At 44.7% G+C, this 22,066-nt stretch overlaps 1 protein-coding gene across 1 annotated transcript in view; it reads left to right on the top strand.

Moving 5' to 3' along the window:
- The window catches only part of LOC136967374 (collagen alpha-1(XXV) chain), a 112,049-nt gene that overhangs the window by 42,338 nt on the left and 47,645 nt on the right, over nt 1-22,066 (top strand). Inside the window, exon 3 of the mRNA XM_067261141.1 lies at nt 21,048-21,092. Coding sequence (XP_067117242.1) covers nt 21,048-21,092 — 45 coding nt within the window. The remainder of the gene's footprint in view (nt 1-21,047; nt 21,093-22,066) is intronic.

The following is a 22,066-nucleotide window of genomic DNA, read 5'->3' as shown; positions in this document are numbered from 1 at the left end:
GCCAGATGAATATCCTTTCTGACAATCACAGTGGTGAAGTGGCAACTAGCTAAATACAATGACACACACACACATGAAGTACTCATGAGGTTGTACTGGATGTTTAGGGGAACCACTCTGTCTGCTGAGAGGAATGTACAGTCCAGTTGCCAGATCTGGCTTTCAGCACCTGGTAGGAATACCTGGTGGTAAAGCTTTGCAACAGCACAGAAGGCTTGTCAGAGTCAGTATGATTTCCCTCCAACTCAATAACATGTCTAAAGTAATCAAAACATTTGGTTAAGTAATAATGAGTGTCACGAGAAGATGCTATAAGTTTGAGTGAGAAACAATTTACAACATTATCATATAAACGAAAAGAAATCCAGCTTCATTTTGTATGGCAAGTGGGCTCCATTCTTACAATTCATGGAATACATTTAAACTGAATCAATACGATCAAATGTTTCACTTCCTGGCTGTGAATGGGAGTCATGAAAACCCAAGGGGCTTTGGAATATTCACTGTTCATTGTTTCCGAGACCATAGTTCGATCAGGGTGCTGGAATGACATTCAAATTTACAGCCGGCGGAAACAAATCTGAGAACCTTTTTGTGAGTGTGAGTGTATGTGTCAACATAATATACCCTTTAGGAAATGACTAAGAAATGTTTTGGATGCTGAACTTTTCTATCTTGAAAACCCATTACTCCTTCAAAAAGGATCACCTTGGATTGTGTATGAGAACCTTCCCCGTTTTTGAAATGACAGACTGTACATTGTTTCTCCTGAACAAGGAGAAATATTTTTATGCCTTGGTGGTTTTATTTAAAAAGAGTCAACGTGTACTCTTTAGTAATGTCAAGCATACAAGTCTGGTTGGGCAGTCTGGTTTATATTTTATTATGCTCAGCAGTTTGCCCCTGCTCCAACTAAATAGCAAGATGCACCAATAACACAGGAAGCTTCCTAATGGGGTGATGCATGTCTTTTATTCTGAGCAATACCCTTGGAAAGCTGAAACATGATCGTAGCCACAGCGACTTGAAAACAACCAATATTACAGTGCGATATTCTGTGCTCCAAACCTAGGTTGTTCTTGTTATACCAATGTAGAGAGACAGAAGGACAAACAAATACATACTTGAAACTCACTCAACTCCTATTCCTTACATACCCCTCAATCTCCCTCCGCCCTACCCCGCCGTACACACACCCTAGGGGCACTATGTGGTCCGGGACTGGACAGGAGTGCATGCTGTCCAGGGGGGTCACAGGGGCCAGCCCCCAGCGGCTCTGCCCAACCTGACTGCATGCTGTCAATGTCAATCAGGTTAACAATGGCCCACTCATTGGGTGCTTTTAGGAAGTGTAACTCAGGAGGGTTCCAGTGTCAAAGGTTGTTACTAAGGAATGTGCAGGTGGTTGGATAAAAACAGAGTTATGCTGAGAGCTGTGCAAATTACACTGCATAATGTTATGCACAATGTAAACTATACTGCATAATGTTTCTCAGAATGTAAACTTTACAGCACAGTCATACTCGGAATGTAAACTATACTGCAGACACATAGATGACGACCGCAATAGTCGTTTTATACTGTCAGCATAATTTATTTGAGTGTTAATGATAAGTTATTGAATGCCATTTTGAAGAGTACAGCTAAAGAGTCAGAACTATTTGCAGTATTTTTGGTGGAATAATAATCTATCTGAAAGCAGTGGTAGAATATGCTCTGGGCCTTGCCTTACAGATTCCATGAATATTAATATATTTGGACCCAGTTACCTTTTTTTGATCAAATCTGCTGGTAAATATTTATTCTCTGTACTTGAAAACCTTTGACTTGATAATGAAACCAGGATACACACACTGACCCAAACGGAGCTGCTGTGTCTCTAAGGGCTGGCAGTCCTTATGAGAAAACGCTCCAGGCCCCCCTCCCCAACCTTCGCTCACCCTTACTAAGTCAACACTCCTCACTCTCCTATTAACCACCAGCCTGCCCTCACTGTGACTGAGCAGTGCCGACAATTGTGAGTGCTTTCGGTGCACTTTCTTACCAAAACATTTTCTTTTTCGAGCAATTATCATATCGAGCCGGCGAGCAAACGGAATGGCTATTCGCCTGTAACACAATGAATGAGGTTCCCCCCTCAGACGGTTCTCCTTCTTCACGCTCACGCTCGAGTGAAAGTCAAGCACCTTGCCTCGGTTAGAGGAAGCTAATCGTTTTTCCCCACCTGAGCCATCCCGAGTTCAACTCAAGACAGATCTACCGTACAGTGCTCAGTGCTGAACTAGCTGAAGTACAACTGTGTGGGCTGTTCCCTGGGATCTAGGCTGGCTTGTAGAAGGTCTGCTCGTCTCTAATCACTCATTTGACTTGGTTGTCCTACATATTTTACATTTTCCTTTTTACAGTTCCTGCTTGACACAGCATCTTTATGTCTATCAATGGACTGCTATTCAATTAGTAGCATTTCGTTGCGATGGACATACTGTAGAGTAACAGTACATGTTGGGAAATGATTCATAGTCTCTCCAAAACTAAAAGGCTGGGTTGTGATTCATGCTCTCTCTCTCCAGCAAATGGAGCTCTGTTCATGTAGAGAATAATACCCTTCAGCTGGGTCCCAATAGGTATTTGTGTAGAATTAGATTTACTGTTCATTTCTGTGCATTGACATTTAAATGAGCAACGATCTAACATGGAAACGCAGGGTCTCTTCTCGAGTTACCCTGCTCTTAAATTGAGCAACACGTTACAAATGATGGAGGGTCAGGTGTTTGTAAATGTAAAGGATCCTGAACCAGTCTCCAGTTTAGGACCTGTTAAGAGGAAGCAAGGGCTGGGGTGGCAGGAGTTGAGGGCTTGGGTGGTTTTGAGAGAAGGGGAAACGCTGGAACAGTGCTCCTGTAATGAAGTGAAAAGGAGCAGGAAGATGTAATTGGCAAATTAGCTCGTTTTATTTTGTTTGGCTCCCCGGATGGAAATGGTCAATAATGAGCTACTCTGTGGAGCCTCACTGTGTTCAACTCTACGGTCCCTCTCTGCCACTCCTTCTCTTTCTCTCCCTCCCACTTCCTCTCTTTCTTGTCTTTTCTCCTTCTCTCTCTCCCAGTCTTTCTTCCCGGAATACTTAAGCACACACATCTCTTTATCCCCCAGTCTTCCTCAATAGCTAGTCAACTTGACCACTTCTCCATCCAACCATCTCTCCCTCCAGGAGACAGTAATGATTTTACCCCTCAGACTCTCCAATCTGTTCCCTCCTTTGTTGTGGGCAGTGCACCGCTAAAGCTTTTCTATTGCGTACGGTAAACAAACAAACAATTATATGCCGGCAAGCAAAGCCGGAGAAATACCAGCCTTAGCTGGGTGATTAGGTTTTTTATGTCTTCCTCGTTTTGAGAGTTTACACTGGCTGGTTTATGAATGTTTTAATGAAAAGCGCAATTTTAACTGCAGATAGAGGAAATATTTCTGCGAAAAAATGTAAATTCGAATCATGTGTCTGGCTTTGGACAAAGACAACTATGTATTCTACTGTACCTGGCTTCCCAGTCATCATTCTTAAAGACATCAGCCATTTCCTTTTCTTATTCTGCACCATTCCCATCATTGGAAGGAGAGTTGCTTGTAAGGTTTATTCGGTGGGTTTCTTTACCACGGAACACATATAGTACAGAACTGGTTTCCATCAAATCTGCAGATCAATGTTTGTGCAGTGTGACTGCTTGCCCAATGCTCAACTGTACATCCTCACATTACTGGCAGTCAGAGTACAAGGTGTGGAGAGTTTCTCGGCAGTTATGCAATATAAATATACAACTCTATTAGCTAACTAACTAAAAGTGTTGTTAATTAAGCTCTCTGTTACTGCTAATTTGAAAATGCTGAGCTACACTGAAGTCACCAGTATGTTTATTTACATACTGGTGATACTGGTGAAATATGGAAAATGGAAGATCATTTTGGAGTTGGCTGTTATAAGAGTTTACATTAAATCAGTACAGATTTAATGTACAATAGCGACACATTTGATTATAATTTATATTATCTATGCGCTAAGAGCTGTAATAGTCTTTCGCTTATCTGTTACTTTGCAAAGAAAGCACTTATAGAGACTACCTAATTTCAGGGTTAATTTAATACTTAAGAAAATACTGCAAAATGTTTTTAAAAAAATACTTCTCCCAGCACTGCCTTTTCATCACTAATATCAAGTTTCTCAGTTTTCCAATGGCAGACATTGTTTACAGTATGATGATGAGAGATGAGTTCGGCAAGATGTTTTTCTCATCATCTCACCTTGTCTCCATTCAGAAATTCCATTCATTCCAACTAAATAAGTACCTGCTTGATTATTAATTTCTGTCTTATTTGTTTTGGTTCCAGAAAGGTTTTCAGGGTGGTGACTGGGTTTCCTAACTCCTCTCTGCATGCCTCCTCTTAGTAGTCTCTCTGAGGGAGACGTCTTCCCTCATCAAATATCTGTACCTAATCAGGAGGGGATCACCACTGCCGTGTTCTGTCTCCTTAGTCCAAACTGTCCGAGTGAGAGAGCTCAACTAACTTTACATTCACCAGTACTCAGGTAGATATGATTGGTGTGAAGCATGTCAGCGTGTCTATCTGATGGACCTGCTGTTCAAACCCAGGAGTGTCTCTGCCTTGCAGGACCAATGTGGGTTAAGTAAGATTGTGGTAAGGAGGCTCGAGAATGAGGATTCATCTATAAGGTTTTAATTGGTGAGCACTTTAACACCAATTAATCAAGGCATTCCATTAAGGCACGTCTTGGTTGAGGAAACACTGGCTTGTGATTAGCATTTAATCTGAAGGAGGTGGATAGTCTGAAGGTCAGACAAAAGTAACATAAAAAAATCTTTTTTTTAAATTTGTATTTGTTATAATTTCAAGTAAGGAAATTTGACTCGATTGGCAAAAAAACGAATAATTTTGCTGTGGATGTAGAGCTGTGCATATCACGGATGGTCCATGTGTGTATTAGTCTTGCGGACAGCAGATGTGTGACAGGGCGCTTCGTACAGGAAGCCTGACAAGAGAGGAAGTGATTATGTGCGATGTTTAATTTCCACAGGGATAATGTCCGTCTACAGGGATTCGACATCATTGCTAATAGGTTTAACAGGTAGTAGTCTCTGTGTGCACGTCAGCTGTATGTCTCACGCAGAAAAGCAGAGTTCGTCAGGTCAGGGAATTGATGGAGGAGCTAATGAAAGCAGAATTACCTTCTGATGACAGGAGCTGATAACAGATGAAAAACGGCCCTTGTTATGAGAACAATCGCTTTTTTTTCTTTCTTTCTTTCTTTCTTTCTTTCTTTCTTTCTTTCTTTCTTTCTTTCTTTCTTTCTTTCTCTCTCTCTCTCTCTCTCTCTCTCTCTCTCTCTCTCTCTCTCTCTCTCTCTCTCTCTCTCTCTCTCTCTCTCTTCTCTCAAAAAAAAACCAACCAAAAAGAAAGTAAAGCTATAAGTAGATATAAGATCGATAAGGAAAAGAATAAGATAAATACAACCGTGTTGAGAGAGCAGCATCCGTCTCTTAAGAGCCCTGAGCAGCGGACAGGAAGGCCGCGTGCTTACGCTCAGCTGTCAGCACCTGTCAGAACGCAGACCACTGGAGTCCAAACAAGGCAGGGCCCAGTCTGCAGCATCTGACCTCCAGTCCGCTCCCCAGCGTCCTGCCTCCAAAGCACCTGTCTCCCCTCGGTACCACAATGCAGCACACAATGTATTCCACGGCTCCTCAAGTACCTTTTAAAAGGGCCCCACGTCAGGAGAGGGCCAGTCAGGGCAGACAGAAAAGCTTTTCTATCGTCATCCACTTAGCATATGTTGAATCGTGAAAGGACCTGACCTTAGACAGGAACAAAACATTTTGAGGGAAGTGGAGGAAAAAAGGTATCTGGCATGGGAAACGTCAGCTGTCTGGCTGTGGCCCATTACGAGAGCAATAATCACCAGGGGCTGCAAATGCTACTTTCAACTAAGAGCTTTGAGGCTATTATGGGCTTCACCCCTCATTCAAAAATAATGTCGAGCAAAATCGTTTTTCTGACATACATTCACAACAAAACTGTTGACGCATGTTTCTCGGCGTAAGCCATTAACTGAAGTAATAGCATTTTGTGTCCTCAGAAGTTCTTGCTGAAAGGTAAAGAAAGGAGTCCCACTGAGCCTCAAGAGATTAATTCAGATCTTAGTTTCAACGAAAGACCTTGGTCTAAGTGAGGCAGCCAAAACTCCAGGGAAAAAGCCCACTCAGTCCTGACCAGACCCAGATCTCCTGTATCCTCCTCTGTCTTCAGGTGCTTCCTCTTCCTGCTGTCTATTGTCTGTCAGAGAGTGACCAGTGAGAGAAGACAGGTTGCCAGGTTTGTCAGCCGGTCAAAAGGCGCAATTCCTGCACTTTACCTCACTGCTTTGCACTCGTATTTTCCCCTGCATCACAGTCTCAGGCCTACCCATGCAGCAAAGACAGACGGGAGAGCCAACTCCGGTTTCCCGGACGAGGCGGACCCTCTGCTGTAAATTTCACACGCGTAATGTCTCCTGGCAAAGCGTTGTGCTCATGCACTCTGTCATGTCTTGACAGGGCCTGCAGAACAACAGGCAAAGTTGTTTACCGGCTGTGCGACATCGGGCATTCGATACAGACGCCCCCGCTGCTTCTCAGTGGCACTCAGCATCTCAGGGCTCTACCTCTCGCTGGCCTGAGGTCATCAGCTCTCCCACGCATGTGACCACCCACTGGAAACACTGGCATCAGCCGGTCAGGCTACAGACTGTACTGTTGTGGATGGCATTTGAACCGAGTACCTCAGTGTCGTATACTAACTCAGATACACATACATGTGTTGAACTGGAAGATGTTCTGAGGTATTCAGAGTCTACAGTACCACCGGTCACAGCGAGCATGAACATGATGTGAACCTTTCCTGAATGCGGGCCGGAGGCCCAGCTGTTTTACCCATCACAGGTTGAGGAAACAGAACCCACTTCCAGATTGATAGGCACTCGCAAACGTCTAGCCATTATCCAGGCCTTACATTGAGTCGAATTACTCACTCACTGGACACTGTTGGAACCTTTCTGGAACAATGAGCAGCACTTCTGCACCATATAACCACCGAGCAGACATTTTTTAAAGGTAGAGTCTGGGTAATAAGAGGGACAGTGCGTAATATATAGTTCTACACACACACACACACATGCCCACACACACACACGCGCACACAAAGCAGTAAACCTTGGAATAGCTCTCTGAGGACTACTTATTAGCTCCTTCATTGGGCTTCATTAAGTGCCATTTAATCAAAGGTTACCTTATGTGAACTTCAGTTGCAGGATGATTGTGGAGGGAACACCATACTGAGCACAGCTTCTGGCAGGATTCTTGGCACAACTACTTTATAGCCAAGTCTGGGACTGGCCATCTGTAGCCTGCGAGTGTATGTGTGTAAATGTGTATGTGTAGGGGTGTGTGTGCGTGTAGGTATGTGTGTGTAGGTATGTGTGTGTGTGTGTGTGTACCTGCTTGCATAAACATAATGATAAGCTTTTTTGACTTTCTCAAAAAAGTCGTCTATAGACTTATGTAATATAGACTGTCCCTCATTGCATCATCTTGAAGTTGAAACAAGTTTAACATTGATTAGTCTTTTTGGTGCTTTATTGAATTCTGACTTTTGCTACCCACACATGGTTTCCCTTTCAAGGTTAATTTCTAACAAATCCCGAAAGATTTTCACATTACATTTTAAGTTCAGTCTTGAGTATTTGGTAATAAACATTTGGATTTATTTCTACTTTGAACAGGAATATGTTTTGTTGAACATGATGCCATATTTTGAACCCTAACACACGGAAACATTTGAACAAAATGTTAACTAAATTCTGACCTCACTCCTCCCTTTGTCTTCTGCCACATAGTTTGTCTCTGTAAAGATCTTCCCAAGGCGTTTGGCATCAGTTAAATTAAAATGGCCAGAAAGTATTACGTTCTCTCCACCAAACTGACTGCTTCTGGCATTTCTGTTCTGCCGCTTGTGTGGGGACCCTTTTTTTCTTTAACAAATCTTGTGCTTCAAAAATGGTCTGAATGCCCGAGGAGGCGCTAAGTGGATTGCGGTCACAGCATTGTCACAGCAAAACAAAACGTTTCAAAAAGTTTGCTGTGCACAGGCCGGACCATGAGAGCTGTGCTGGAGCAGGGCAGAGACTTCCCTCTTCCCTCTGTCCCAGCCTCTCACACACACACCAGAGACTTCCCTCTATCCCAGGCTCTCACACACACCAGAGACGGTTGTGAGGGAGGAGCTGGTGTGCCGCTTGGACTTGAGCATCTTCACATGCGGTCTCAGTATAACTTAACTCCTCTTTAAGAGCGCTGCCGCATATTGTCTCGTCTTTCATCTTGGTCCCACAGACGGCGAGGCAGTGACAAGTTCTCATGGAACATGCGCGGTAATAAACAGCGGAACATGGCAATTGTAATGTGAACAGCATGCTGCCACTTGAACGAGTAATCGGCTGCAGCAGACTCACAATCAGTACCCTGTTTTCAGAAAGAAAACCCCACTCCCTTTCCCGTAACCCCCCCCCCCCCCAAAAAAAGCTCAATCTGTTTGCTGTTTCTTTGTAATCCATGCTCTGCCCTGGCCCTGGGATTTTTGTTTCTCTGTCAATGACAATGGCACATTTTTCCAGTGAAGAAATAAGAGGGTTTTTTTTATAGATAGGGGATATATTTTATTTGTGCCATGTGCATCATGTGAAACGTTGTGGAGCGGTGTTGGCCACCATGTGTTACTAATAAGGAAGTGAACCAAAAGGCCTCGGCTTCAATGGATTTCCATCTGAGAGGTGACGTCTGTGGGTATCTCGTCTGATCTCCCAGAATGCCGTCTTGGGTCGTCTGTTCAAAAGGAACGTTGCTGTTCCATCAACCACACTGCCCCAGTGTTGTGTGGTCCAGTCCTGTGGACCACAGTGGTCCCCACTGTAAATAAGGAAACAAGCATGTCCTCCTGTCCAATCGCATTTTCATTAGTCACTGAAAACATTGTAGGGGCAGCAGACTCAAAGAGACGCCAGTTACTCCGTGACTCTGTTGGTCAGGAACCAAAACACGGTATGATTCCCACCTAAACATTTTCATGGAAAAAAGGTTGCCAATTTCAGCATCTCTCTCTCTCGAGCTGTGTCTCTCAACGAAAGGTTTGCTCAGCGGTCCTTGATCTTGAGGAGATGTTGTGAGAGGTGACAGCAACATACGGCACATGTTCTGTACCTAAATACATGAAAGACCCTCCTGTTGAAACACAGAAGCGAATGTGAAGATTAGAAGCTCGGATATAGAAGCTCAAACCGACTGTTGTGCCTGTCATGCCATGTACTGTAGGTAACCCAATGCAGAGCTCTTAGATCGGTGTGCACACAAAAGCAAAATAAGAATAGATTTGATCTCAAGCTCGGAATTCAATAGCTACATTGTATACAGAGTGATTTTTTGGGGCATGCAACAAATGGGTGGCCTGGAAATAGAAAATAAGTCCCCCCCCCCAAATGTTCATTTCATCTGAACCGAAACGCCTCTCCTTTTCGCTGTCGTTTTCACTCTGTTTATCTAATAACGATCCCCACTCCTTTCATTGTGTCACACTTATTAGTTTGTTTGTAATGCACCGGTAAAGCCAGACCTTTTCTGCTCTCGTCTGTACTCCCTCCATACACAGCAAAGGATTCATGTTTGCTGTGCAATTTCCGTTCCTCCAAGGTTAATTGTGAAAGGCCAAATGAATCTTCCTTGTCTCTGTGATTAATGGGAAAGAAGAGACGGGGTACTAAATCTCCTCATCTTTCTCATAACGGAAGAAATAGAATGAGAAGACAGTCCGGCTTTCATCAAATGTATGAACACCAGCTTTTGGTCCTGGTTGTGGCAAAGCTGTCGTGTAGGCTGGTTCCTGCTCCATAGAAGGGCTGTCGGGAGCCTGCCAACAGAAGCTTGTGCCAACAATATGCCCCCTTTGCCCTCACATCTATTGAAATCTCCCAAGCTCATTAAAACGTCTGGATCTGGGCCGAGTGGGTGTGCTCTGTTAGTTATACACCAACATGATTTCTTTTTCGATTATTTTTGAGGGGGTGGTAAACTTACTGACAAGACAGGCGAGGTTTGGCACATCCAATCATATTGCTGCAGCCTATTAGTCCGGTCCAGCGACATGATTCACACATAAAGGAACGGCTAAAGAAGTACAGCGTGAGTACTGAGAACCCGTCTCATCAAACCGCTGCCATCTGCGTCATATTTGCCTGAGGGCATACAATGCCTGGCCTCCTGATTCTGTACTTCTACTAAGTCGGAGATTCGAGTGGATATCCTTCTGTTTGTTTCCTTATGTGTCTGCGGACAGCAGAGAGGATCAAGCCGAATAACCAGAACAATATGTCTTAGTTATCGCACCCCCTCCCTCGTTCGCTCCATTCCCTCCAACCACCTGAATCTACAGGCTGGAGATTAGGGCGCCTGACGCCCCCACTGGCCTCCTCTGACCTCTGACCTGGTCAGTTTGAGTGACACGTCAGGAGGAACCAGGAGGCCCCGAACAGTGCTTCAGCCAGCAGCTCTCAAAACATCGAGGGTTCTTGTCACGTCAAGCCAACATCCCAAAGCTCCTTTTTCATGTCCATCTTGACAAGATAATGCAGCTTACCTACATAAATTAAAAATGGAAGATGCGCTGCTAGTGATGCCATACAATGTGTGAAAGCAACTGAGTGTTGAATTATCTATGTTCATTTAGCATGTTGTTCCTAAACATGGGGTTGCCTCTTATAAGATTACACGGTTGTTTAACTGTCATCCAGTTTGGCCCCTTTTCAAAGAGCACCATTCACTGATGCAATTTAAACAAACGCTTTTCCCAGCATATTGCATTATGGGTATTCCGGTGGTTTGTTGAAGTTAGCCTGATGGCATGCGGCTCGCGTTTGATGTGCCTGCGTTGGGGCTCCCAGCGTGTCTCATCAGTCTTAGTCAGGCCAGCGAGAGAGGACGTCACCCACACACACGGGACAGATGCCCCGCCGGCCTGAGACCTCCAGCTGCTTCCTGACGTCGAGGAGAAATGGCTGCCTCAGGTCGGAGGTGCGTAGAGGACTTGTGTCCTCGCAGCCAACGGCCTTTACCCTTGCCCCAAACCTAGGCCTCACCTTCAGGTAGGGGTCAGCGATGTGGAGGAAGATGAGACGATGCTCTTCTCGTCCTCGTGGCCCACATGCATGTCCACATGAGAACCACTTTCGACATGAATGCAAACTGTGTACTACGTAGATGTGTAATAGTGTTTCATTTGCAAGTAAATGAGATATATGAGGATGTGGAGGATGGGAATTTATGAGACTCACCCAGCAAACTGCAGGAATCAAAGGTTTGCACCATAAAAAAAGTACATAAAAAAATATGCCATGATGATTTAGAAAATACTTGAACACCACTCCAACACGGAGATTACTCTGTTTACAAATAGACTCCAATTACCTGAATTAATGGCTTGCAAAAGTAGCTGAAATTCGAGTGGTTTGGGGAGTTTTTTGGAAGGAAAGATCAACATGGGTCAGGAAAACACTGTTGCACAGTGCCCTTGTTCATTCTGGAGCGTCGCCATCGTCTGCCAAGTCCTACCCACTGGGAAGCCCTCGCCGCGGGGGAATTTATATTTCCCTGATGTTTTTATCCTATTTACCTGTGGTGCTTCCCTTGTGAGAGCTGCTCTCTCGTTCCAGAGTTGTACCCTTCGGAACCTCAAAGTCTTCCAGTATCCAGCACAGGTGTGCATGGTGTAGGAAGGGTTGGAGATGGGGGAGGAGGGGGAGGAGGGGCAGCGTTGTTTGGGGAGGGGGAGCGGGAAGGCTGGCTCCACTTCACCCCCGAGTCCTGCAGACAGGTCTCCTAGGCTGGGTAAATAAACGGCGAGCTGGCGGACGGTCAGCGGGCGTGGGCCAGCAGAGCGGCGATGACACCTTGTTTTCATTTCCACTCAGACGCCTCGGACACTGAGAGCATTCAGCATTCACACTAAAACTCATCCCACCCTTCGGAGATCCCGTTGGTCAGGCATGACAAGATCCTCTCGCAAGCACGGAGCCACATCCATGCGTACTGTTTGGAAGGCGATGACAGCAGTTAGGCCTACCTGGGGCTCCACTTGTAGTGTTTGGGGTTCTATTAGTTAGGCCTACATGGAGCTCCACTTGTAGTGTTTGGGGTTCTATTAGTTAGGCCTACATGGAGCGCCACTTGTAGTGTTTGGGGTTCTATTAGTTAGGCCTACATGGAGCTCCACTTGTAGTGTTTGGGGTTCTATTAGTTAGACCTACATGGAGCTGCTATACATGTATTCATATGTTATGGAGTGCAGTTGGTTAGGCCTGGATAGTGCAACATCCTTACTCTTTCCAAACACAGCTTGGTCCTTGAAGTGGCAGGATGCAATAAGGGATGTTAATGGTTTACTGTAAGATAGGTAGGTACAGTAGGTACCCAAACACATACACATGCACACACCATAACGCATAACAGCTGTGTGATCAGCCCAGTTGGTGACATCATTATAAAGGGGTGTTACTGCCCTCCTCGACCAGCCAATGACATTAAGCCTACAGGGATTTACCATACTGGGGCAGGACTCCTTGCTTGTCCGGCCCACTTCAAGAATGAAGGACTGCACTTTTCCTGCCACAGTTCAAGTCACATTTCAAGAGAAGTGAAGCTTCCAGTCGTTTGAAGTTGATGATTTTGGAGGCGTATATGGTGTTGAGTTCTCAAAAGGGAAAAGTAAGGTTGTTTCAGGATGGTTTCCCTTGTGGTGTTGCTTTAAGTCATTACACTGTGTATGTCAGTTTCTAGGCTTAATCTGAAGTCCAATGCTAATTGCTGCCCGCTCCCCTAAACTGTTGCCCCGCTTTAACAAGAAAACAATCTATTTTAGACAAGCACACTTACTTACGTAAGTCACCTTGAACTATAGCATCTGGTGAATGGCTAAAATGTCCACATTTAAATGTGGGTACTGGAGGGGTGGAAACACAGCGTCGACAAGTCTCACTCCTGCTTTTCTTTCTAAGGCATGTAACTTTAGTGCGACAACAGACAGCGATCCATAAACCACAGATTAGTAAGGACATAAGATCCCACCCCCCTCCGCCAACAAACATGCACACACACACACACACCCCTGTCCATGCCACCCCTCGTATCCCCTACTCACACACACAGCCGCACATATTTCATCCGTCGTATTGGGTGACAAACCAGCCAACAGGGTCTGCGGCCAGGCGTGTTTAGGCTGCACTCGGGACATAATCCTGCCTGGATCGCACCCCGCCAGGGGCGAGAGGGGCGTAGGGCCGCCACTGCCACCACAGGACGATAATTGGGGAGATGGTGAAACTCAAGCCTGGGGGAGCTGGAGGAGGACAGGGGGGCGTGTGGAGGGGGAAGGGTGTCTCCTCAGAGCTTCTTTGCTGGGATCAAAGGCAGCGTGAGCTAGCTGGTGTGTCGTTTTCCGAGGTCACAGCGGCAGGATGCACGCACACTCAGCACCAGGGCGTGTTAACTGAGAGCTTGTAAGTGTATATAGTTGAAGCTCTTCCCCGTCGACTCGAAGTTCAGACATGTACAGGAGGAGGATGGAGGGGGGTTCCAGCCTGAGAATTATCCAGAGGTATTCAGAGAGTCTACAGGATCACTCGACAGTATCATTGAATACCCTGCCTGGTGCCTACCAAGTATTGACTTGGTAGGCACAGATAATGTGTTGATGTTGGTAAACTTTAAAATAATGTTTTGTGTTTATCTAAACACAAAACAAACTCGACCCTAAACCAAACTCAAGCTTTCCATACTTTCCAAATGTAGCTCCATACTTCAGTATCGCAAACAAATTTGCCAAGTACCCACAGCGTACTCCCTCTCTCTCTCTCTCACACACACACACACACACACATTCCAAACTAGCTCACACACCACACACCCTTCCACAAACCACATGGTCGTTGACACCCCCTGGTGAGCTGGGGTCAGCCAGGAGTCACATCATCACGGAGGTGAATATAGAGTTACACGCTCCTCCAACATGTCGGCCGGCACAGCATTAAACACAGATAAAGCATGCCGTTTGAGCTCCGACTAAAAAAAGGATCATTGGATCGCTCTTACGCGGTGTACTTCCCGTTTATGGCACGACACCCTTGTCGACGGTTCCTTTCGATGTCCCGAAATGTTCTGGAAACCACTGACCGGATCTAATGCCTTTCACTTCGGGTTGTGTCCTACATTCAGGCCCGCACAGCACAGAGATGCACACCTACGGTACACACTTTGATACACGCACGCAAATCTAACAAATAGACACAAATTTGATCACATATCTCAGTCGGCAAATACCATATCAGCGTGCTTGAGACTCTTATTATCACCGTTGGTACCCACAGAGGAATATGTGCCAGCTGTTTCTTCGGTAAGCTGCCACAGCAGCTGCTGGCTAGTACCCAGGAAAGACTTCATTTTGCCAACTATCCGTTTGTCCACGCGTCCATCGACTAGTCCATTCATCGGTGTGTTTGGGTTGGAAATGGCTCTCTCACACTGCTTGAATGGAATAATTGTACCTCTATAAGCAGATGGATCATATTCAAACACATCAGACCTCAGCACAGCAGGCCTGGCGTTACAATTAACGGGATTCTAACTCTAGAGGAGACATCATTCCTCTGCTACTGTAGTTCAGGCGTGTTTGTAGGGGGATGGGGCTCTGTAAGTCCCGAGGGGTACAGAGAGGATTAGTACGTCAGTAAATCAGTGTGCACTGTCTCGAGACTCCACTTGCCTTTCAGCACATGCTGTAGCGCTTAATTAGAGTTATTGATTAGGTCCTGTTGAATCTGCAGTCTTAATGTGCCAGATTTAATGACTCCTGGTTCATCTGGGTTTTGCGGGTATGAGGTTGCCATGTGTCTGTGTGTGCGAGTGTCTCTTCCGATCCCTTTGGGTTTGTCCAAAATGTGAATGCACAAGTCCATATCATTAACGGCACTCTCTGGCACCCCCGTCTCTCACCAAGTGTAAGATGTGAGGATCAGAGAGGCCATCCAAACGCCCGGAACATGGACGTGAGACGAGCTCGGGAGACGAACCGACGTCACAGAGCTTTGCCCCTTTTCCATCCCCTTTTCGAGCAACGAAATCTGCTCTCCCTCTTCCACCGCCGTGGAACAATGTGAAGTGGCCGTGAGCGAGCTTTGGGGGCCGCTCTCTGGCTGGCTGAGAAAGAGACGTTAAAGCAACCCCCGTGACAATTTAACTGACGCTGCAAGTCAACGCGGCCCGGAGGATCGATTGGCTTGTTATTGACCTGCCTCGTCAGAAAAGCGAGCGCTTGGCCGCCAGCAGGACCACATGCAAGGGCTCGGGGGGGGGGGGGGTCGCTGCTGCGCCCATTTCACGGGGCGGGTCTCAAGTATCCCAGCGCTCGGTGCTCTGCCAGCGGAAAGCACATTGATCTCTGAAGGTGATGAAAAGACTCTCTCTTAGGCCCTCAGTTTGTCCCTGAAAAATCCACCCGACCTCCATGCTGAGCGAGAGAGACGGCATTGATGATCCGTGCGTGCATGTTGTAGGCATATCCGTCTTGTTTGTCTTCCTCGTTGAGTGTGTGCTTGTGTGTGTGTGTGTATGTGTGTAGGGGGTTCACATCACAGTTCCAGAGAAGAGCTGGTTGTTCATCACTAATGGTTTTCAGCCCCTACTTTTTCACAGTAAAGTACTGTGTGTAGTGTGTGTGTGTGTGTGTGTGCACTGTTTGCATGTGTGTGTGTGTGAGAGTGTGTGTGTGCATGTGTGTGTGTGTAGACATAACAAGCAGTTTGCCAAAAAGCGGATGCCTCACCATCAGTGGGGAGGCCCCAGTGAGAGAGGAAGAACAGGAGCAGAGGGGGTTAGTGTATGCAGTTTTGTGACATGAGCTAGAGACTATTTTGGTCTCTCTACTAGTTCAAAGAGAGGAAAGATGCATTTTTAATACTGGTTCAATCTGCTTGACGCAAAGCTAATGGGCTCCAGGAGTGATGGACATGTTCTTCGAAGGCTAATGGAGAACCTCGAGGATTAATTATCGGACAAAGTTGGCATCTGGACAAATGCACAGCCACCACAAGCTCCTCTGATGAAGAAACAACTTCTCTTTACAAATCCTACAGGGCATATGTGAATTCATAACTCAGACCTAATCACTTCCCCAGACCACAGCCTGGTTGACACAGGAAGGCCCTGATGAGCCACGCAGCGTTAGCTTGTTTTTAATCATTTGCTGCCTTGTGCATAATTAATATTACATGATATAATTAGATGGAGATTCTTATTGGGTGATGTCTTGGGACACACACCGGCTTAATGACAACAACATTGGTTCCCAGTACAATTATGTGTGTGTGTGTTCGAATGAAGTATTCTGCTAAAGTACTCTAGCAAATAAAGTTTGATCAGTTTAATCAGTGTGTGTGGTGTGTTATTGCTCCATACATAGCGTTCCGGACTGGTCATAAGTTTAAATGCAGACTGTAATCAGACAGATTCGGAGTTACTCCCACAGTCTCCAGCTAAGTGCACATTTACAGCCCACCACTCATTCTCTCCCGAGCAGGAGAATAAACATCGACGTCATGAAAGGTAGAGACAAATATGCCGATGCTGACAGTCAAAAGAGGGACCAGGAAGGGTCAGCACCAATTCATGGTAACCCTAACCCTAACCATAACCCCCACTCCGTATTCGAGTGCTTGGACCAAGGTGTGTTCGTGTTTGAATGTTTGGCTGTTTTTTTTCTAGATCCAAAAGGTTTCCACTAAGTGTGTATTTGTATGTTTGTGTATAGTGGCTGGCTAGATTAAGTCATAAGAAACCTCTGTTTATCAGACAAGCCACTAAACAAAGGTAACACATACTACCTCTGGATACCAGTAATGTATGACCAATGACAAGTTACGATTAAATGCTTTTTCAATTGGTTTGAGTTGAAAAGTATTGTAGAGGTTGGGAAATAATTTGAATAGTTCTGTTTAGAGGTATGGGTTAGGAAATTGTTTCAATAGCTCTATTTGTTTTGGAAATAGATGCAATGGTGTATGTTATGCAAGGACAGTAGTTTAATGGGGCCAACCATGATGTCTTGGACAAGAAACAATATGTTTCTGGAAGAATTGACAGTTCTCAGACATTGTCTTAATAAAGACATTACTTGTCCAAATCCAACATGTTTTTTTCTGTCTCTGGGTTATGGACTGTGGTTAGCTTAAGTTAGCAAAGTAGCAGTTATTTGAATTCCATGAATAGTATTTATTGCATTAAATAAAAAGGCAGACATCTTCTTAAAGTAGTTGTAGTTCAACAGTAAAGGTTGAGACGGGATGATATGATGTGTTTTGATTAGACAAACAAAACACATTCATCCATTTCAGCCAGATGCTAAGTTCATGTCATTCTCAACAGAAATTAAATCGGAAAACCATCTGTGGATGATTAAATTGGTGGTCAGTTGTTGGAAGCCTAAAAGATGGGGGCGGGCTTAGATAATAATTGATTTCCTGTGTCCATGCTGTGTCTTTTTCAGTATTTCTAGTTCATAGTGTCTCTCTCTCCCTCTATTGCTATCTGGATGTATTTGGATGTACAACATGTTAGTTTAGAATTGACTGTCATTAGTAAGGTAATTGTAGACTAAGCAGACTATTCTGTTTTGTCTGGAAAAGCCCCCTCGTGTGAGGTATTTTGAGGCCAACTTGTCAACCCAACTGTCAGTTTTGCATTTCACAGCCCCCTTAACAATTCAAAACAGCCCCCCCCCCCCCCCCCCACACACACACACACACACATTGTGGAATAGGGAGAGAACAGAAAACATCAATAGTAACAGAAAATGCTGATTTTGAATTGTGGTCTTATTTGCATATTTCCTGGAAACAGGACCCAGTGTTAATGTTCCTTAGTGATATATGCATTGCCATGCAGAGGAACAAGGACCCTGGATCCAAAAATGTCTCTGTTTGCCAAACTCCTCCTCGCTACGCAGTCTGAAAGTAATTGTAGATTGTCGAGTCGCGAGCCAAGCATCGTACAGTCTATTGTAGCATAATGTATAGTTTGGCATGGTTTTCTGTGTTTAATTCCTTCAGCCATGTTGTGATGTGGGGTTAAGTGGAAGGTAATAGAGTCTTAAACACACTAGACTCCAGTAAATCCTTCTAAATCCTCATTCTGCCCTACTGCGGAACTGGAGCCCATCCAACATTCCCCAAGAGAAAAGACACTGAGCAAATGCAGAGACACAAAAAGAGGGTTTAAAAGAGGTGTGTGTGTGTTATGTTGCACTGCCATGACATATACACTGAACCGTCATGCCGCATATTGCATTAATAATATCCAGGCAGTGTGCGCACAAAACGTACACACAGAACAGCAATAACGGATGTTTTTCCTAATGTGACAGGTTCCGATCATGGATCACTGATCATGATTATCCCAATAAACTCATTTCCACCTAGTTATTGGAACTGATTTAATCAGGGTTCATCGGCTGTGTATCAAGAGCCTCATCTTGAGCTGTTTCATAAAGTGTCTTGCATGTTAGACTACCTGCCCCCAAAGTTGTCATCTATGCTCTTGTTTGGTCTGGCTTTTCCCCAGTGCAAGGCAGAGTAAGTTCAAAGTGGATCCAGCTAGAGACACAGGCTGCCTGTAGTATCGACACAAGAAATATCAAGAATGTAACAAACTGGTAGGAAAGTAATGCAGCCATGCACGCTGCTGTCAGTCACTGCTTGACCAAGCAGCCATTTCACCCACCACAGATGCAATGATGCTGTATGATTCCCTGCAAATCGTCCAAGATAGAGCACTGTCTGTATGCACGCATGGAGGTGTGACATGATGGCAAGTCTTCCTCTCCAGACGCAAAGCTAGCATGGGCTTTCTGTGCGCTGGCTTGTCGACTTGGTCTAATGGCTTTTCAGTCTGGAACCATACTATTACACCGTGATCTGCACTCCACAATCACAGGAAAGGTCAACATTAATTTCCAGCTTGGAAGGTGCAATTAGGCTTGCTGTGCCGTTCTGCCACCAGCCAATTTGGGATTTGGGTTTACCTTGGAGATTGGATCTCGGTGTTTTTCGCATGGGCATAGTTTTTTGTTTCATTACAGAATCGTGTTTCATTACAGAGTTGTGTTTCATTACAGAATCTTTAAATGATTTGATTAAGGAATAGTACAATGCACAGGAATAATACTTGCTTTTTAAATGGGTTGGTGAGGCCAGAGTCCAGTACACTTTTTGTCAGCACCATGAGCTCTATAAATAGCATTATCTCAATGCTAAAATATATTGCCAGAATGAGTCAGAATGTTTGGATAGAAGAGGGAAAAACCTAGTTCTATTTATCTGTTATTGATGTGTACAACTGTATCTGACAAATGTGTTTAGCTGTGGTTGTTGTTGTGACAAGCACTTCAAAACCACAGTCAAGTGCATCATTTAACAGTTTTTTTTTCTTCTGAAATTCAGCTTCAGAATGTTTTTGTCTTTTTTGATATAGAAAAAGCTCTTTCAGATAAGGTCATGAGAATCAACCATATTTCGCCAAAAATATGAACATTACCTGCAACAACAACAAAAATCTTGTTTGGACAAATATTCCGGTGTGTGTGAGTGTTCTAAATAGCTGTTACAATTCCCTCTTTCATTTGGGTGAAAGTAAATATTTGTTTTGCCCTTGGTTTTCCACAGCCAGTCTGTGTATAGGTCTACTTACAATTTCAGATTGTTCTAGATTTGTTACTGTGCATTGGAAACCCTTTGTGCTATGAAGTGAAGCATTTATATAGAAAATGCACCTGTAGCTAGATACTGTACCTCCTGAAAGCCATGCCAGGTTTGAAAGCTTGGCCGAACTCCACCCAAACCTGTATACCTGGGCCACGCTCCCAAACAGTGGGAACAAGTTGAGAAGCAAATGTCACATGGCACTGAAACCTATGCCTGCTTTTTACACGGCAGTATATTATAGCTGTCTCTCTTGCTCTGTTGACTTGGATATGATCTTGTTTCCAAACCCATGATGATGGACTTCTTCATGGCTGACCACTCTGGAGCTGTGGTCCCTTTCATCCAAAGTGTTGAGATAATCTATTCCATCACACAAAGCCAAAACATCTCACTGAAGGTTTCAAATATCTCCCCAATTCATATGTAAACAGAGCAACATATTGTTGCTTTCCTTATCATTATGGACTTCAGCCAGACTCACCAATATCATACATATTCAATAATAGCTTTGGAATAACTCTCAAATATTGCCAACTCAAAGAATGTGTTTCAACACCAAAGCATATGACTCTTCCCCCCAAAAAGATGCTCAGTCTTATGCAAACTGCTGCGTAACTTTCCTGCACGGGGCACCTCAGTCAGGAGACTGAAAGTGATCCACGAACAACAGTCGACTTTCCAGCATGTAAAACTTAACAATGCGTGTAATTGTTTTACTCTTCCGGTAGAGCATTAACAGATTGATGCTGTTCAAGGGAGGTGCAAGGGGAGAGGCTGAATCAGAAATGACTGCTATAAAAACGAACTCGAAGTCGAGGCATTCAAGTGGAAAAGAATAGAACCGAGGGAAAAGAGATGAGACAAAAAGGAATGCTCTTGTGGTTGGAGTGTACGAGCCCCCTTTCCCCATCAGTTTGTGTAAAAGTTATGCCTAAATACTTCATGAACCCAGGGAATTCTGGGGTGTGTGTGAAACTCCAAAGGCAATATTTTCACACGGCTTCTCTCTCATTTCTTTAGGTTGCTGCAGCTCGAATGCAGAAATGCACAATGCAATGCAGATCAAATAGCTGAAACGAGAGAAAGAAAAAGTATTGACTCGAACAATTCCTCTGAGTACTGACCAGAACATTTCCCTTTTGTCCTGCAGGGCCACAAGGAAAGCGTGGAAGAAGAGGTCGCAATGGAGAACCTGGTGAGTGAGTGTGTGAAGCGTTTGTCAGATACGCACAATTTCAATGCAGTTGTGGACTTTTCCTGTCTGTTGTTGAGACAGACAGACATTTCTGAAGACCGCAGTGGGTGGAATGTTCCAGGGAGTGCCTTACAGTTCAAGTCGAATGATTGGCCGTTTCCATTAGCATTTATTATTGTTAAGGACAATTTGGAGTTCACTCGACCTCCAAGGAAGACTCTCTCTTTCACTCTCTCTTTTTTTCTCTCTCTCTCAGATTTTTATCTCACCCTTTATGGAGCGGGCATGTCATATTCAGTTCAGCGCAGTCCCTGAATGTGAGGGAGACCTGTTTGTGGTGTGGCTACGTGGAGTTGTGAATATGGTATACGAAATTGAATCAGCAGCACAGGCATGTGGGTCTGCACACCGCAACGTGCAGGGCTAATAAGGGCTAATAAGGAGCCATAATGGACATTGGAGCCTTGCGGCACCCCCATGTTGAGACTTCATAGTGCTCGACAAAAGCCAATCCCTTGGACCAAAGGTATTGGCTCTCGTAAAAGCAAATTAGAGTGACAGGCCAAAGCGAGGTCCCTGTTTGGAGGGGGAGAGAGGCATAAGGTAGTGGTTAGACTGCGACCAAGGAAATGAAGGCAGACGCTGATACAAAAAGCAGATCATTTTGTTTCCTTGCACGTTGCTGCTAACTCCCAATGACAGCTTGAAAGTCACAGGACTAAGAGCTGATCTGTTGTGGGGCTGCATTTCAAACGGCCCAAATATTACCTTATTCTTTCTCTTTTTATGCATTTCAGCCCATTTATTTAAACATATGTATAATTGCAAGGGTTGGAGACTTAACTTTAACTGACTGTACTCAGTCATAACTATACAGTATGGGCTGCTCATAAGAACACACAAGAAACTGTTGCCAAAAAAGCAAAATGTCCGTTCAATATTACAGTTAGGGTTAGTGGAGTGTGGAGTGGGTG

This window comes from Osmerus mordax, chromosome 23 (assembly GCF_038355195.1).
Source record: "Osmerus mordax isolate fOsmMor3 chromosome 23, fOsmMor3.pri, whole genome shotgun sequence".
Classification (NCBI taxonomy): Eukaryota; Metazoa; Chordata; class Actinopteri; order Osmeriformes; family Osmeridae; genus Osmerus; species Osmerus mordax.
The sequence above is the reverse complement of the archived record's forward strand: the minus strand, read 5'-3'. Positions and strand labels throughout refer to the sequence as shown.